Source organism: Meriones unguiculatus, chromosome 3, assembly GCF_030254825.1.
Source record: "Meriones unguiculatus strain TT.TT164.6M chromosome 3, Bangor_MerUng_6.1, whole genome shotgun sequence".
Taxonomy (NCBI): Eukaryota; Metazoa; Chordata; class Mammalia; order Rodentia; family Muridae; genus Meriones; species Meriones unguiculatus.
The window spans coordinates 167,559,763-167,572,868 of NC_083351.1; the positions used below are offsets into that span (position 1 = coordinate 167,559,763).

Sequence of the window (13,106 nt, forward strand, 5' to 3'; positions counted from 1 at the left end):
TTGCCTCACTCATTAGATACCAGTGTTTCCCCATTCATTGTGTCAAGAAACCCTCCAGACCCCGGCAATGAGGGTGATAACTGAAAAAAGGAGCCCAGAGGTAGAACATCCAGGTTTATAGCTGCAGGACAAAGACACTGGTTAGCCTGTCCTGACAGAAGCCACTTATAAAGGCAAAACCATCATTCAGACTCCATAACACCCCTGTTCCCACAATCCCAATATTCTCCATGTCACATTCAGAATCCTAGATCCAATGCACCAAACATCATTTAGATTCTAAAAATTTGAGCAGAGTCTGAAGTCACAAGCTCTGAGCACCCAAAAGAAGAGATGTGTCTCAAGCCTTCCATTTCTTCAAATGCAGAAGTCAGGTTTCCCTATTTATTGCTGCCACTGCTGGCAAAGACACAGTTGGAATCCCTCACCATAGACACAACAATCTCCACATCTAGGACACATATGTGTAGCAAAGGAGATGCACTTGGGCTGCCTTATGGCCCTGAGTCTATCTATTTGCTCAGCACAGAGTTGGACAAATCTCTCTGTGGAGACATCACCAAACTCATCATAACACTCAATAGGGGCTGGGTACTGTTCCACATTCATCTTGCTCAAGTTGGCTGTGTGCTGTAAAAGGTTCCTCAGGATGTGCATGGAGAAGTCATTGCCATAGAAACTGACATTGGCCAGCTGAGAACACTTGCTGAGGGCAGGTATGAGCACAGTGAGCTGAGAGTCCTTCATCCTACAACACTTCATGTCCAGGGACTGCAAAGTGTCTGCCAAATTCTCTAGGAGGACTCGGAGAGGCATAAGATCCAAAGCCTCTAAAACCACACCTTTCATGTCCAGATGTTTCAGCTGAAAGAACTTCGGATACTCAGAAAAGTAATTCAGGTTTGACTGTGAAATGAAGCAGTAAGTGATGGACAGGGTCTCCAATGGGGTCATCAGGCACCTAAGAATAGACCAGGAGGTTAGTTCTGGAAAATGGTGTTGGAGAGTATGGGGTGGCATTTACAGAAGTAGAAGCAGCTCAGTGACCCAAGGTCTGTTTCAAGAGCCTTATTTTAGATGCTTCCTGCAGGAATCTCCACTGTCAAGACAAAACCACACTTCATCTCCTGGCTTCACTCTCAAGCAGAAAACCAGTTCAGCCAATTAGCCCTGGAAGCACACATAAGGGGTTCCAAACCATGACAGTCTGGACAGGTTCTCGGGACATTTCCTGTGTGTTCACTACACTCTGGATTCCATCAATGCCTCTGCACGGTCACACTTGTAGTAATTTAACATCCATACTATCCCCATTGTCCCACGCACTCAGCTGTACTTAAACTCAAAACCTGTCACCCATGGGAAATTTGGGGAGACTGAGGCTGTTCTCACAGACCTGAGTACAGAGCTCCCCTCAACACTGTTTGTGATTCCACCAATTCCTAACTGCACTCTCTCCTTCCTGTTCCCTTTCCATTGGATTGTGTGGGCATGATTCACAGAAGAATTACAACCCATCCTTACTAGGTCGGGCCTTCATTTCTGTAACTCATTAGAGTGCATTTGACAACATGATTCGCTATACATGGAAACAAGACATAACTTACATATTCTAATGAGACCTAAATGTTTGATCACACTGTTGTGCAGGACTCATGAATGACTAATCCTTAAAACTAAGCAGAAAGGTCTGCTATGATACCTAATCCAGCTCTCCATCCTTGCTTACCTAAGGACCTCATTGAAGTGGTCTTTGAGAAAGTAGACACTCTTTAAGGAGAGGTGCTGAAGACAGTTGAAATTGGAAAACTGAGAAATGAATTTGTTGATACACTTCTCTTCCCTGTCTGTGTTCCTGTTGCTAAGCATAATGATACTCTTGTAGATGGGTGCCAGTAAGAGTTTGTGAAGATTTCTCATCTGACCCAGGAAGGGAGCAAAGTCTGCCAGCATTAATACATTCCACTCTGTGTTCAGTTCAAATTCAAGATCTTTTTGACAAAATGAAAAGGCAGAGACCAGATGGTCATCTTCATACAGCAGAAATGGATGGAACTCTTTCTCTGTTGGGCCTACTGCAAGAAGAAGCATGTTTCTTCTTCATCTACGTCCTGCTTGAGGTTAATATCAGTTACCACCTTCAGGCACCGCCTCAGTGCATATCTGGGAAGGACCTTCACTGCTTGCTGCTCATATGGGGTCTCTGCTGAGCAGTCACCATTCTCTGCCCCAGCCCATATGCTCCAGAATTTATGGTGCTTCTTCCTCAGGTCAAGAAATTGCAGATTTCCCCTCCTGTGAGGAAAACATGTGAAGTGTCAGTTACATGACAAGACCCCACACTGACTCAGTATTTCCTCCACATCTCTAAATTCAGCTCTAACTCCTGATGAGGTGTTATTTTTTTTTAACATCCAATGTGCAGCCTGCAGAAGCTTTCTGTAAGCTGCACAGGTAGTCCTTAAAACTTTACTTCTAAGTGACTCTGTTTCTCCATAGACCTATTACTAGTGATTGTGGGACTGCAGTGAAGGCTCATTTCACTGTGTGGGTACATCTACTCCAAACTCTGACCACCACCGTCAACCTTCCTTAGGACAAGCAAAGAACAGCTTCCAAGGGCCCTGCATCCCTATCTGATGATCCATCGGAAGTCTCATGAAGAAGCCATTCTCCCACAATCTCTTCCCTTTTATCCATGGGCTCCATTCCACAGTACTTGCTTATTACTTACCTGGGGTGAAACTTTCTAGGGAAGCCACATGTCTACTCCTGCTAGAACTGCCTGGAAGGTTTCCAAGTCAGGAGTCTTCATCAATGCCCCCACAGGGAGACAGGGGAAAGGCCAGGCTGCCACCATTGCCTTCAGAGTAGTATCGTGTTTGCCAGTGAAAGCCTCCATGAACAGTGCTGGCAAGAGCTCCATGGGCAGTTTGTCCAGAGTAGACATGTCCAAAGTCTCATATCTCGGCAGAGCCTGCCTTGCCAGCTTCAAGAGTGTGGGTGGAGTCTGAGCAGTCATCCTGGAAGGTCTTCAGTCAGAAGGATCCTGGGGAGGCATTTAGGGAAGAATACATTGTCAGCATCAAGTTTAGAAAACCCCCTCACCATCACAGGAACCGCTCAAGGTCAGAGTTACTGCTCTGTCCTGGATGGAGACATCAGTTTAAGCCATTGTCCTCTCTGAGGTCTCCAACCAAACTCTCTCACTGACAGCAAGAGGAGCTTCTTTCAAGTACACCCAAGGTTACACATTCCCCAGTGTTCCTTCCAACCCTAACCAATACCCTAGGTCAGTCCCATCCCCACTGGGCAGGAGTCCCCAGCAGTCTGAAAGCTGAATACAATCTTTGTGTGCCAACCAGACATAGATCATGTCACAAGTCCCGAAAAAACAGAGCCTGAGAAGTTTACACACACAAACAATCCATAATTTTCTAAAACATAGACTCTGCCTGTGAAAAACTGAGATGATCCTGGAAATGGGGTCGGTACTCCATACTGTATTAAAGTTGTGTCAAAAAGCTGAACTTAAATCCAATCTTCTTCAGTAGGTTCATCTGAAGAGACAGGAAGGAACAATCTTGTCCCAAAGAGAACTATTTAACTTTGTGGTAAGGATGCAGAAAGGTAGCTCTCCTCAGTGGATAGCTCCTGGCTGGGGGCAGGTGGTGAAGGATGCATGTGTCTTTAAGGGGCTGTCCATGTGAAGTTTGATGATGTAACAGTGAGTATACTGGCTGTACAAACTTAATTTTTTGTTGTTGTTGGTGGTGGTGGCAAGTGGGGAGGTTGACCTAGGTGGACTGGGAAGTAAATGTGCTCAGGGTTCAATGATGTGAAATTGCCCAATAATCAATAAAATCATTACAAATTTAAAAGTTAGTTTTAAATTCGATATATCCGGAATAAAAAAAACCTTTAGAAACATAAATAAATAAATAAATAAACAAAAGAATAAATAAATGACTTTCCCATTTGGGCTTAACCTCTGTATTTCAGAGGCCCTGGCCATTTGGATCAAAGTGACTTAACTGTTCTGAGCACTGATGAGCACAGGGTCTCTGGATCCCAGCATAGGCAGGCTGTCACCACAGTCTTCAGGTCCCTGAGGGAATGACTCCTCTGTCTCAGCTGAACCATTTATATACCACCCTGCTCAGCTCCTCCCTATTACAGTCCCACCTCCCAACCACAAGCTGCTATCTGCTTGCATATTTGAGTCTAAACACTTAACCCCACCTTGGCTTTTCCCATTCTCTAGAATGAATCAAGCATTCTGTGTCAATGCAAACACAACCAAAACAGAATAGGATGAAAATCAGGAGTCCATTTACTGACTAGTTTCCCTCACCTTGAATTTTTATAGTTTGCTTGCTTATTCATTTACTCTTCTATTTGCTCTTCTTCTCCTTGCTTTTAGATTGTGTTCTGACAACATTGTTCTGTAGGTGAGGTTAATTTGGAATTCCAATTCACAGGGATCCTCTTGCTTCAGGGTTCCTGCTGGGAGAATTACTACTTGAGCCAAACCTCCTGGCTGTACTGTACTCAAGCTGGTCTCAAACTCACAGAGATCTCCTGACTCTGCCTCCTGAGCGCTGGGATTAAAGGCATGTACCACCACACCTGGCTACCTCTCCCTCCCTTTTTAAAGATTTAATTACTTTTTTGAAGATGAATGCTCCTCTGCATGTACATCAACATGATAGACGAGGGCATCAGATCACATTATGGCTGTGAGCCTCCATGTGAATGCTGAGAATTGAATCCAGTACCTCTGGAAGAACAAAGAGAGTTTGTTCTTAACAACTGAGCCATCTCTCCAAACTCCTGCTCCTTAATATTATTCTTTAGGTGCCTGTTTGTCTTCTTAAGGAAGAGAAGAGAGTGTGAATTGGGATGGAAGAGAATGTAGGGAAGATCACAGAGAGGGTGGTGGAGAAAAAAGCTATAATCAGGATGTACTGTATGAAAAATATATCTTTTTTCAATAAAAAAAAATGCAACGAAAAAGGGCTGGAGAGATGACTGAGATAGTTCCATTTTCTAGCTTCCAAGTGGCAGCTCTCAGATGTCTGAAACCCCATTTTCTGAAGCTAAGTTCTGACCTTGAGAACACACATAATACTCCATGGTGCACATTGTTTGTTTGCCTTTGTTTTCATTTTTTTTTAAGACACACTTTCTCTGTAGACCAGGCTATGCACAATCTCACAGAGATCTGCCTTTGCTTGTTTCACCCACTATTGGGATTAAAGGCATGTGTCATTATGCCAAGGTTAAAGTTTTTAAAAAGAAATAGTTTAAACATTACATAGATCTGTTTTTGAATTTTTATATAAATTATTACCTTGTATTTTATGTGCATTGGTGTTTTGCCTGCGTGTATATTTCTGTGAAAGTGTTGGATCCCCTGGAACTGGAGTCACAGACAGTTATGGGCTGTCATATTTGTGCTGGGAAGTGAACCCGGATCCTTTGGAAGAGCAGCTAGTGCTCTTAAGTGCTGAACCATCTCTCCAGCCTCTAGTATGTAAATATTAAAAAGGAAACCAGGAAGGACTAGCTTGGCACATTGTGTAGACATGATGCCACCAAGAATAGGAGCTTGACAGGGAGAAGCTTCATACTCCAAAAGGAGGCAGAGGGCTGGGGAGGTGGCTCAGCGGTTAAGAACACTGAATGCTCTTGCAGAGGACCTGAGTTCAATTCACTGCACTCACAGGACAACTCACAACTGTCTGTAACTCTTTTACAGAATCCAACACCCTCACACAGAAATGCATGCTGTCAAAACAGCATTGTACACAAAATAAAAATAAACAACTTCTTTAAAAAAAACATGTTATGAACTACAAAGTTAATAAACTGTTACTAATATTAAAAACTAAAAATGAAAAAAAATACATGTTATGTCTTGGTATGATTAACATAGTAAGAAAGGCCATCTTACCAAAAGCAATATATAGATTTAATACATTCGTATCAAGTTACCAACACAGTTGTTTACAGACCTTGAAAGAAAAATTCTCAACTTCATGGGGAATAACAAGAAACCCAGAATCACTAAAACAATCCTAAACAATAATAGATCTTCTAGAGGTATCTCCATTCCTGATCTCAAGCTGTACTTTAGAGCAACAGTAATAAAAATGGCATGGTACTGGCATAGAAACAGGTTGGTAGATCAATGGAAATGAATAGAAGAACCAGAAACAAACCCACACACTTATGGACACCTGATTTTGGAATAAGATGCCAAACCATACAATGGAAAAAAATGACAGCATCTTCAAAAATTGGTGCTGGTATAACCGGATGTCTACATATAGAAAATGCAGCTAGATCCATACTTATCACCATACACAAAAATTAAGTCCAAGTGGATCAAAGACCTCAACTTAAAACCAGACACACTAAATCTGTAGAAGAAAAAGTGGGGAAGAGCCTTGACCTAATTGGCACAGGAGACAACTTCCTGAACAGAACACCAACAGCACAGGCTATTGAAGAGCAACAATCAATAAATGGGACCTCATGAAACTGAAAAGCTGCTGTAAAGCAAAGGACACTGTCATCATAACAAAACGGTATCCTACAGATTGGGAAAAGAATTTCACCAACCCTATATCTGACTGAGCCCTAATATCCAGAATATATAAAGAACTCAAGAAGTTAAACAGCAACCAATCAAGTAATCCAATTATAAAACGGGGTACAGAGCTAAACAGAGAATTCTCAACAGAGGATTATCGAATGCCAGAGTAACACTTAAAGAAACATTTAACATCCTTAGTCATCAGGGAAATGCAAATCAACATGACCCTGAGATTTTACCTTACACCCTTCAGAATAGTTAAGATCAAAAACTCAACTGGCAAGACATGGGGGAGAGGATGTGGAGAAAGGGAAACCTTCCTCCATTGCTGGTGGAAATGTAAATTTGTACAACCACTTTGGAAATCAACCTGGTGCTTTCCCAGACAATTAGGAATATTGCTACCTCAAGATCCAGCTATACAACACTTAGGCATATATCCAAAATATGCTCAAGTATACAGCAAGGACATTTAGCTTTATTCATAATAGCCAGAATCTGGAAACAACCCCAATGCCCCTCAATTGAGGAATGGATACAGAAATTGTGGTACATTTACACAATGGAATACAACCAGCAATTAAAAACAATGAAATCAAGAAATCTGCAGGCAAATGTTGGGAACTAGGAAAAATCATTCTGAGAGAGCTATCCCAGTAGCAGCAAGACACACATGGTATATACTCACTTATAAGTGGATAATAAGCATATAATATAGGATATAATGTAAGATAACACACTAAAATCTGCGCACCTAAAGAAGCTAAGCAAGAAGGAGTACCCTTGGTAAGATTTTCAATCTGCATTCAGAAAGGCAAATGGGATTGACATCAGGGAAGAAGGTGAAAATAATGAACAAGAGAAGAGCCTACCACAGAGGGCCTCTGAAAGACTCTACTCAGCCGGTTATTAAAGAGATGCTGGGACTCATGGACAACCTTTAGGCAGAGTGAAGGGAATCTTGTGAAGGAAGAGGGAGAAAGAAAGACCCAGAAGGAGAACAACAGAACCAAAAATTCTGGGCACAGGGGTCTTTTCTGAGACTTATACTTCTACCAAGGACCATGCATGGAAATAACCTAGAACCCCTGCCCAAGTGTAGTCCATGGTAGCTCATTCTCCAAATGGGTACCCTAGTGAGGGAACAATGGCTGTCTCTGACATAACCTCAGTGGCTGACTCTGTGATCACCTCCTCCTGAGGGTGGTGTACTGCCTTACCAGGCCACAGATGAAGACTATGAAAGACAGCACTGAGGAGACCTGATAGGCCAAGGTCAGATGGAAGAGAAGGATGTACTCTATCAGTGGACTGGGAAAGGAGCATGGGAGGAGGTGAGGGAAGGGGGGAGGGCAGGATTGGGAGGGACGATGGTTGGGGCTACATGTGGGAAACAAACTGAAAAAAAAATATTAAAAAAAAGAAACTAAGCAAGAAGGAGGATCCTGGGAAAGATGATCAATCCTCATTTATAAAGACAAATGAGATTGACATTAGAAGAGGGAGAAAACAGGGAACAGGACAGGAGCCTACCACAGAGGGCCTCTGAAAGACTCTACCCAGTAGGGTATTAAAGAGATGCTGAGACTCCTAGCCAAACTTTGGGCAGAGTGAAGGGAATCTTATGAAATAAGGGGGAGAGAGAAAGACCTGGAAGGACAGGAGCTCCCCAAGGAGAGCAAAAGAACCAAAAACTTTGGACCCAGGGGTCTTTTCTGAGACTGACACTCCAACCACGGACCATTCATGGAGAATCTTTGCACAGATGTAGTTCATGGCATCTCAGTCTCCACATGGGCTACCTAGTAAGGGGAACAAGGACTGTCTCTGACATGAACTCAGTACCGGACTCTGTGATCACCTTCCCCCTGGGGTGGGGGGCAGCTGTACTTGGCCACAGAGGAAGAAAATGCAGGCTATCCTGATGAGACCTACTAGGCTATCTTCTAATGGAAGGAGAGGAGAACTTCAACTATCAGTGGACTGGGGAATGGGCAAGAGAAGAGAAGAGGCAGAGAGGGTGGGATTGTGAGAGCATAAGGGAGAGGGCGACAGCTGGGATACAAAATGAATAAATATTAATAAATAAAAGTAAAACTGAAAAAGGTAAAATATGGCTCCTATCATACCATCCATTGTATTTTGTTTGACATTCTTCTTTAAATTCTTATGGCTAATTATGGTCATAATTTTGAAAGACACCCCTGACTCTGAAATAATTACAGACACATCATACTTAAAACCACCTCAGTGTTCACTTTAACAATTCATTTTTAACTAATTCTTTTTTAACTATAAGGTTTTAATAAGTGTCTGTTGTCAACAACAACCACAACAACAAAAAACATGTTCTAGGAGTTTAATAAATGAGGAAGAAAACAATTGAGAATTATATCACTTTATTGATATTTTACTATACAGAAAAAGGGCATATAATGGATGGGATAACAAGATTTTTCTTCTTACATACATTAATACAGAGATCACAACTGAAGACATAAAATACAGGTCTTTAATAAAATAAAAGATTTTTGGCAGCACAAGAACTTATGTAGTATTGGACACCTTTATATACACTATGGCTACTTCATAGAGTTTGGGAGTCCACAGGAATACGGCCCTATAGACATGTGCAATGCAGGATGGATATATTGGTTTATAGTGGTAGTCTCACCCAGACAAGATCAAGAGTACAAGGCTAGCCCAAAGTACATGAGGCTTTCAACTAAAAATAAAACAATGTTTTAAGATTGGAAGGAAAATAAGCATAGAGAAGCCTGCTCACTTTTCCCTGTGTTGTCTTCTCCTTCCCTTCAGTCACCTCTCATGGGTCCATGGTGCCTTGTGACTTGAGTGTACTGGATGTTGTCTGTGATCCATTAAAACCCCCTTCATAGTCACAGGAACTGTGTCTAGGTTGCTCACTTTACTTTCAACATTTTGGCATATAACAGAACAGTCACCAAGACATTTGTAACTATTGTACAGGCAGGAAAAAGACAAGAATGAAAGAAGCGTCACCAAAACTGTCATTTTGTGGATCCCAATTTGGTATGGACCATTGCCTCACTCATTACACATCATTCATTGTGTCAAGGAACCTTCCAGATCTTGGCAATGAGGGTGAAAATAGAAGGAAAAAAAAAAGCAGAAAGAGAAAATCCAGCTTTACTGCTGCAGGACAAAGCTACTGATTATCCTGTCCTGACAGAAGCCACATTAAAGGCAAATATGTCTTTTTGACTCCACAAGGTCCCTGTTCTCACAGTCCCATTGTTCACCATGTCACTTTCAGTATCCTAGATCCAACTCACCAAACATCATTTTGATTCCGACATTTGAGCAGAGCCCGAAGCCACAAGCTCTGAGCCCAGCATGAGTGATGAATCCCAAGCCTTTCATTTCTTCAAATGCAGAAGTCATGTTTCTCTATTTACCGCTAACTCCTCTGGCAATGACAGGGTCTGAATTCCTTGCCGTAAACACAGCGCTCTCCACATCTAGGACACATAACTGTAGCAAAGGAGATGCACTTGGGCTGCCTTATGGCCCTGAGTCTATCTATTTGCTCAACACAGACTTGGACAAATCTCTCTATGGAGACATAACCAAACTCATCATAGCACTCAATAGGGGCAGGGTACTGTTCCACATTCATCTTGCTCAAGTTGGCTGTGTGCTGCAAAAGTTCCCTCTGGATGGACATGGAGAAGTCATTGTCAAAGAAACTGACCTTGACCAGCTGGGAGCACTTGCTGAGGGCAGGTATGAGCACAGTGAGCTGAGAGTCCTTCATCCTACAAGCCTTCAAGTCAAGGGACTGCAAAGTGTCTGCCACATTTTCTAGGACACTCGGAGAGGCATAAGATCCAAAGCCTTTAAGTGCATACCATTCATAACCAGATGTTTCAGCTGAAAGAGCTTCGGACACTCAGAGAAGTAATTCAGGTCTGCTTGTGAAATGTCACAGTAAGTAAGTAATGGACAGGGTCTCCAATGTGGTCATCAGGGACCTATGGATAGACCAGGAGGTTAGTTCTGGAAAATGGTTTTGGAGAGAATGGGGTGGTGCTTACTCAAAGGTAGAAGAAGCCCAGTTCCCTAAGGTCAGATTGATGGACATCATTTAAGATGCTTCCTGTTGGAAACTCCCGTCAGAACAAACTGACAATTCTTCTCCTGGCTTCACTCTCAAGCACAAAACTATTTCGGCCCATAAGCCCTGAAAGCACATATAAGGAGTTCCTAACCATGAAAGTCCAGACAGGCTCTAGGGACACTTCCTGTGTGCTCACTGCACTCTGGATCCCATCAATGCCTCTGCACAGTCACACTTGTAGTAATTTAACATCCTCACTATTCCCATTGTCCCAGGCACTCAGCTCTACTTAAGCTCAAAACCTGTCACACATAGAAAATTTAGGGAGACTTAGGCTCTTCTCACAGACCTGAGTTCATAGCTCCCCTCAACACTATGCTCGTGAGTCCACTAATTCCTCACTACACTCTCCCCTTCCTGTTCCCTTTCCATTGGATTGGGTGGGCATCATTCCAAGAAGAATTACAACCCATCCTTACCAAAGCTGACCTTTAGTCTTCTGATTCATGATAGGGCATTTGACAATGTGACATAACTTCTGTATAGATAGAGAGAAGACAGAACTCCTGTATTCTATTGAGTGGTCAATGTTGTACCCATTCATCATGAATCACTAAATCTTAAAACTAAAGAGAAAAGTCTGTTCTGGTACCTGACCCAGTTCTCTACCTTGCTTACCTGAGGACTTGATTGATGCGGTCTCTGAGAAAGTAGATGCTCTTTAAGGAGAGGTATTGGAGACAGTTGAATCTGGAGAACTGAGAAATGAACTTGTTGATACACTTGTCTTCCCTGTCTGTTGTCCTGTTGCCAATCTTGAAGACATTCTTGGAGACAGGTGCCAGTAAGAGTTTGTGAAGTTTTCTCATCTGGCCCAGGCAGGGAGCAAACTGTGCCAGCATAAACACATTCCAATCTGTGTTCAGTTCAAATTCCCGAATGTGCTCTGGATGAAAAACCTTTAGGACCTCCTTGATAAGATGGACAGGCTGATCCCAGATGGTCATTTCTGGACAGCAGAACTGGATGGAGTCCTTTCTCTGCTGGGCCCACTGCAAGAAGCATGTTTGTTCTTCATCTACACGCGGCTTGAGGTAAAGGTCAGCTACCATCTTCAGGCACCGCCTCAGTGCATATCTAGGAAGGACCTTCACTACTTGCTGCTCATCTGTGGTCTCTGCTGAGCAGTCACCATCCTCTGCACCAGCCCATATGCTCCAGAATTCATGATGCTTCTTCCTCAGCTCAAGAACCTGAAGTTTTCCCCTCCTGTGAGGAAAACATGTAAAGTGTCACCTACATGGCAAGACCCCACAGTGACTCAGCATTTCCTCCACATCTCTAAACTCAGCTCTGAATCGTGGCAAGGTGAGTGTTTTTTCAGCAGCCAATGTCCAGGGAGCAAAATTGTTCCCTGAGCTGCAAAGGTACCCCTGACCATGTTCCTTCCTCTAAGTGACTCTTTATTTCTCCTTAGGCCCATTACTAGTAGATGTGGAAAAGCAAGGGATGGTACATTGTACTGTGTGGCTACATTTACTGCAAGCTCTGAGCACAGTCAGTCTTCCTTAGGACAAACAAAGAACAGCTTCCAAAGCCCCTCCATCCCTATCTGATGATCTATCAGAAGTATCATGAAGAAGCAATTCTCCGACAATCTCTTTCCTCTTATCCATGGGCTCCATTCTACAGTACTTGCTTATTACTTACCTGGGGTGAAACTTTCTTTGCAGCCACATGTCTACTCCTGCTAGAACTGCCTGGGAGGTTTTCAAGTCAGGAGTCTTCATTAATGCCCCCACAGGGAGACAGGGGAAAGGCCAGGCTGCCACCATTGCCTTCATAGTTGTAGTGTGTCTGCCAGTCAAGGCCTCCTTGAACAGTGCTGGGAAGAGCTCCATGGGCAGTATGTCCAGAGCTGACATGTCCAAGGTCTCATCTCTCAGCAGAGCATGCCTTGCCAGCTTCAAGAGTGTGGGTGGAGTCTGAGCACTCATCCTGGTAGGTCTTCAGTCAGAATTATCCTGGGGAGGCATTTAGGGGAGAATACATTGTCAGCATCAAGTTTAGAAAACCCCCTCACCATCAGAGGAACCACTCAAGGTCAGGCAAAGTTACTGCTCTGACAATGGGGAAGATATCAGCTTAAACCATTGTCCTCATAGGAGGTCTCAAAGAAAACGCCATCACTGACAAGCACACCGAAGATTACACATTCCCCAGTGATCCATCCAACCCTTACCAATGCCCCACTCAATCCCATCCCCATTTGGCAGGGGTCCCCTGCAGTCTGAATGCTGAGTACCATCTTTGTGTGCAAACCAGACATAGATCATGTCTCAAGTCTTGGGACAACAGAGCAGGGGAGTTTACACACCCATCCTACCCGTACTTTTTCTAAAACAT

At 43.2% G+C, this 13,106-nt stretch overlaps 1 protein-coding gene and 1 pseudogene across 1 annotated transcript; both read right to left on the reverse strand.

Moving 5' to 3' along the window:
* Positions 1–384: 384 nt before the first annotated feature.
* LOC110542281 (PRAME family member 12-like) lies at positions 385–3,022 on the reverse strand (annotated as a pseudogene).
* Positions 3,023–10,040: 7,018 nt separating this feature from the next.
* On the reverse strand, positions 10,041–12,697 carry LOC110542282 (PRAME family member 8-like). The gene is given in 5 exon segments (XM_060378853.1): positions 10,041–10,453; positions 10,456–10,576; positions 10,578–10,614; positions 11,379–11,969; positions 12,411–12,697. Coding segments are annotated over 5 exon segments (1,449 nt in total).
* Between the last annotated feature and the right edge of the window lie 409 nt (positions 12,698–13,106).